Source organism: Leucoraja erinacea, chromosome 28, assembly GCF_028641065.1.
Source record: "Leucoraja erinacea ecotype New England chromosome 28, Leri_hhj_1, whole genome shotgun sequence".
NCBI lineage: Eukaryota > Metazoa > Chordata > Chondrichthyes > Rajiformes > Rajidae > Leucoraja > Leucoraja erinaceus.
Window position 1 is genome coordinate 17047654 of NC_073404.1, and position 6000 is coordinate 17053653.

General features: G+C 40.2%; 1 protein-coding gene across 1 annotated transcript in view; it reads left to right on the plus strand.

The window, feature by feature from the left end:
* The window catches only part of rhbdd2 (rhomboid domain containing 2), a 28173-nt gene extending 23463 nt beyond the window's left edge, over positions 1-4710 (plus strand). The window contains exon 4 of the mRNA XM_055657879.1: positions 2283-4710. Coding sequence (XP_055513854.1) covers positions 2283-2901 — 619 coding nt within the window. The 3' untranslated portion in view covers positions 2902-4710. The remainder of the gene's footprint in view (positions 1-2282) is intronic.
* Positions 4711-6000: the final 1290 nt, after the last annotated feature.

A 6000-nucleotide genomic window follows, 5' to 3' on the forward strand; every position in this document is an offset into this window, starting at 1 on the left:
CAAATGGCCACAATCTAATTGAATGATGGAAAAAGCTCCAGAGTTTAGTCTATTTCTATTTGTTTTATTTGCAGGACACAACTTTTGCAGAGAGCACAAACAAAAAGAAAAATGTTGCAGATGCTGAGAATCTGAAATAAAACCAGAAGGTGCTGGATATTCTTGGCATCTGTGGGAGAATGGGAGAGAAACGGGGTTTATGTTTCAGATTGCCCATCCATCACCAGTGTTTTCATTACACACAGCTGCTCTGCTGAGTGTTTGCAGCACTTGTGCTTTTGTTGTGAAAGGTTTTGGGAAGTAGCCCAAATTTTAAAAAAAAATGCACTTCACCCACCTTCTGTCATCATGATTAGCCAAACAACTGTTTGTCGCAGACACGTTCGACAGCTACTTTGTTTTCACACAGTTTGTTCCACTTTATAAAACTTAATTTTCCTTTAATTGGTGTTTTGGCACAAATGGATTGTTATTGACATGCATTTAATAAGCTTATCAGACTTGTTACTGAAGTATTGGAATAGGACATGTTCTGAAATCCCAGTAGTTTAATACAAAAACGTTGCCATTTGCTCACCCTCTTTTAGTGTCAGAAAATGAGAGACGCTCCCGTGCGAATGCAAATGATTTAAACCTCCTGGCTAAACTGTGGTAATTTCTCAGCTGTGCTTTGTCATTTGACTCTCTGGGTCTGGCTGATTTATGTATTGTAAGTTTGGAGTCGGAGGATGAATTATTTGCCACATGATATTCAGCCTCTGTCCTGCTCCCTAATGAGGTGCCTGGGTTAGTTGAGCTTCTGGTCACTGTTGACCTCCAGCTTTTTGATGGTGGTATCTTAGCAATATTAATGCCATTGAACGCCAAGGGTAGGTGGCTAGACTTTTATAGAAGGTATTAATTGCCTGCCACTTTAATGTCACTTGTCAACCCATGACTGAATATATCGCAGGCACGGACTGTTTTGTTTGCTGAGGAGATGTGGATAACATTTTGTGTAATCATTCAGCTGATTAGGTCCATCTGGAGTGCAGAGTCGAATGGACCTGCCAAAATCAAAACTGGACATCAGTATTGGTGATAAAGCGCTGCTTGGCAGCACGATTTATGACATTTCTTAGTTTCTTAATTGAAGCAGACACGTGCCTGGTATGATCAACCTGCCCATTTCAAATTTTTGTCTAATATCTTTCCTGAACTGCTTCCAACTCGCTTACATTCTTCCTTGAATAATGAGACCGATACCATATACAGTAGTGCAGATGTGGTCCCACCTATGCCCGATATAACTCGAGCATAACCTCCCTATTTTTATATTCAGTTTGTTAACATTCTGTAACTGACCCTGGAACATGCCTCGTGTACAGACTTTCATCTGCTAAACTTTGGAGTAAATTCCACAAGTTTTTATTGTGGCCAAATGCTTTTATTTTAATTAATCTCAATGATAACAGTCACATATGTTAATTTATTGTGCATTTTGATTGAGGATTGTTTCTTAGGAGTGAGTTTTGGCGTTATGATGTCTTGTGCACGTGCATTTGTGAAGGAAGCAATTCCATTAAAAGAGTTAACCTATCTTAATTGTCATTCGGGTATAGCTTGATCAAAGGGATGAGTACTAGCAACCATTGGAGTTTGGGTGGGTCAAATTGCAGCAGAAAGCAGAGGTGGTTGTTACTGTCACGTTGTTGGGTCATTGATCTTTATCTGAATTCTTCCAAATGGAGAGAGCATGGAAATGGAGAGACCATTGTGTGCACGACCACAGTTCCTGCACACAATGATCGATCATTTGATGCCAGATTTGTAGGGCTCTACTGCTTTAAGATTTTACTGGTGTGAATCTTTTAATACTTCAAGATGTTTATGATCCTGAAGACGATTAAAGGACTTTGCATGTATTCTTGAAAGGCTATATATTTTGCCATTGTAAAAAATGTCTGGCTGTTTACTTTGAGCCTTACCTAAAATACATTTGTGTTTATTCCACGCAGTCATTTTGAACTCATGGCTGTAATTTTCTTTCTGTTGAGTTTTTTTTTCTTGTCAAGGGTCCTTGCATATCTAGCTATATATGGGATGCTTGGTGAAATTGGAATGTAAAGTGCATCATCAGGAATTATTTGTGAGAAAAGTGTTTTTGTGACGTCCTCATACTGACCTTGGATATTATCTGCAACTTCGCTGTATAAAACATGTCATTATCTGAGGACCAATGTTTAGTTGATGGAAATGTATATTGCAATTCAACATTGGGATTTTTTTTCTTTTTATTTTAGGTGTAAACCTAAACCAGGGTCCTACCCCACTCAAACCTATTACTTTCCTCCATCCACTGGCCCTCAGTCCTGCCATTATTCAGGGAATTTAAATGACCCGATTCATTTGTATGGATATGAGCGGCAACAGCGTCTTGGTTATAATCTCGAACATATTCCTGGATTTGAAACTGATGCTGGGCGTGCATCTGGACATGGACACAGTCATGATATTACGCATCCGTCTGGACATGTATTCAACCATGATCTCAGGCAGACATTTGGACATGGGAACAGCCATAATGTTGGACACTTATCTGCACAGGGACTTGGCCATGAACACGGGTTGGCGTCGGGACATGGGCACTACCATGATGCATCTGGTCATGGACACAGTCATGGTGTTGGTATTTATGGACATGCCCGTGACCTTGGGTGTGGTCATGATCTTGGGCACATATCTGGACAAGGGTACAGCCACAAACTTGAACATAATCCTGAGCAGGGACATACTTGTGACCGTAAACTTGATTATCAATATCCTGGAGAGGGGCATTATAATTCCCCTGGGATTGATCAAGGTTTTAAGAGTCCTGCTCCAAAACAGTTTGAGGATTCCTGTTCAGTGGTAATGAACTAACTTTTGCCAAAGGATTCTTTTTAAGAGGATGCTGCGCACTCGAGTGGTGCTGGCCTATTATCAAAGGGAACGCCATTCCTTGCCAAATATGCCATTCTTTAAAGTTAAGAATTGTAAGTTATGATGTCTTTTCAATCTACTAAAGCAGCATAAAAGTGGATGTTCATGGAATATGAATCTAGTTGTGAGAGATTTAAATATCAGCAACTATACTATAAATTTGAATATATTAGAAATAAAAACGTTTTTTTGTGTATTTTTGATTTCCTGTTCATTTGAATATTGTGCTACACTTTTAGATTGGGGAATTATTTTCTGCTGGCAAAGTATAATCCATTTTAGATTTTTGCCTTAAAGCTGGCAACCTATTCCTTTTACAAATGCAACTGTGATTACCAAGCTCTTTTTTCATTCAATGAATGTGCCTTTTCAACATTAGTGATAACTAAGTTTTGTAAACGCAAAATATTGAAAAATGCTGGCCATTAGTCAGTCATAAAGCAACACCATACTCAAACTGGCCCTTTGACCCACCAAGTTGCCTAACTGAGCTAGTCCCACTTGTGCCTAGACCATATCTTTCCAAACCTTTCCTATCTGTGTATCTGTCTAAGTGCCTTTTAAATGTTATAGTTGTACCCACCTCTACCACTTCTTCTGGCAGCTCATTCCATATATGCATCGCCCTCCTGTGTGGGAAACGATTGCCTCTCTGGTCACTTTTAAAACTTTCCTTTATCATCTTAAAGCTATGCTCTCTCTTTTTAAACTCCTCTACCCAGGTTATTCGTCAGCATATGTTGAGATTTTGGGATTGCAATGATGGCAAAACTATTTGCTGGTATTCGTTTCTATTTCACTACCACCATTTCTCCACCGCCTATTGTTTAACAATTTTTTTGTCTGGAATTCAAAACTGGATAGTGAATTACCACCACTAAAAGTTGAGAATCCTGCCACAACATCCATCCTTCTCTCAGGTCATTGAGACTAAACCAGACCTTGTGCCTTTTGGTGTGATTTTTGGTTCAGAGATACACTGTGATGATCTGTTTACTCATATACAAAGACTGCCCACTTCTGAATCCATGACCATGTTCAATTCACCCCCTGCCTCGGCTCTTCTGCTGTGGAATCCTTCAATGTAGACTTGTCTCTACCAATGCTCTCCTGACCAGCGTTCTATCTTAAACCATACACTGGCTCAAAAATTCCAAAGTCCCCCTTTCTACCTGCCACTAGGTCATACTTTCCCATCAGTCCTGTACATCCTTACATCTCTATGGTCTCTTGGTCTGATTATGCTTCGCTTTTTAAATTAAAAAAAACAATGTTTTACCCCTTTCTCTTTTTGTGTGACATTCAGTCCTTCAACTCTTGAGTTGACTCAATGAAGCTTGAAATTTTGGCCCTCATCATATGCAGTTTTATTCACATCGTCATTGGCTTTACATGCTGAGGTGCTAAACGTTCTGCCTCCCTACCTCTCCTACTTTAAGACCATTCTGAAAACCCACCTCTTCATTTGAATTTTTGATGTGATTTTGGGCTTGTAACAATGACAAATCCACAGCATTACATTGGGAAGTTGGTGGAACCTTTGGGTTTTCACCACATGCGTAGTTTAATGGTCTTTTTGTCAATGATGCAGCACAGTTGTGTAGCTTCCTAATGAAGTCACTTGAAATAATGGGAACCTGTTACCTCTGCTGTAAAATTAAACCTTTGACTTGAGGGGTAGTAATTAATAAGTCATCTGGCCCCAGAAACATCTTGTGCTGCTGTTTTGTCATTTTCTTCACATAACAATTTCAAAATGTAAGGGATTTTTAAATGTTTTGTTACAAAGATTTTCTATTTTATATTCTATTGTAATTGTGCTACACTGTTTAGAATTCTGTATATTTTTGTAAAACACAATTAAAAATTGTGCTTTTTGCTTGCTGGGACGGTGTCTGTCAAAACTGTTTAATGTTACTGGCTGTGCTGTTAGCATGATGACATCAGCTGGTGGACTCCAGAGATTGCCTGTAATTCTGTCAGTAAAAGTTTAGTTTAGAGATACAGCGTGGAAACGGGTTTCAGCTCACTGAGTCCACGTCGACCACCGATCTCCGCGCTCTAACACTATCGCACACACACTAGGGACAATTTACATATACATCTAGCCAATTGGCCTACAAACCTGAACATCTTTGGAGTGTGGGAGGAAACCGGAGCCTCCCAGAGAAAACGTCCAAACTCCATACAGACAGCACTCGTAGTCAGGATTGAACCCAAATCTACCGTGCTGTACCTCTGTCGGGAACAGGCATCACAGAAGGGAAAGTTGCGAAAATAAAAACTGCCAGACCTTTCTTCCAGGTCAGTGGCAAGAATTGTTAATTTACTTATGACATCAAAGTCTGATGCAACATTTCTTTGCCTAGCGTTGAATCATTTTTTTGTTTTGAAACATAGGAAAATAGGTGCAGGAGGAGGCCATTCGGCCCTTTGAGCCTGCGCCGCCATTCAATATGATCATGGCTGATCATACAACTTGGTATCCTGTACCTGCCTTCTCTCCCTGATCCATTTAGCCACAAGGACCACATCTAACTCCCTCTTAAATATAGTCAATGAACTGGCCTCAACTACCTTCTGAGGCAGAGAGTTCCAGAGATTCACCACTCTGTGTGAAAAATGCTTTTCTCATCTCGGCCCCAAAGGATTTCCCCATTATCCTTAAACTGTGACCCCTTGTCCTGGACTTCCCCAACATCGGGAACAATCTTCCTGCATCTAGCCTGTCCAACCCCTTAAGAATTGTGTACGTTTCTATAAGATCCCCCCTCAATCTCCTAAATTCTAGCGAGTACAAGCCAAATCTATCCAGTCTTTCTTCATATGAAAGTCCTGACATCGCAGGAATCAGTCTGGTGAACCTTCTCTGTACTCCCTCTATGGCAAGAATGTCTTTCCTCAGATTTGGAGACCAAAACTGTACACGATACTCCAGGTGTGGTCTCACCAAGACCCTGTACAACTGCAGTAGAACCTCCCTGCTCCTATACTCAAATCCCTTTGCTATGAATGCTAACATACCATTGGCTTTCTTCA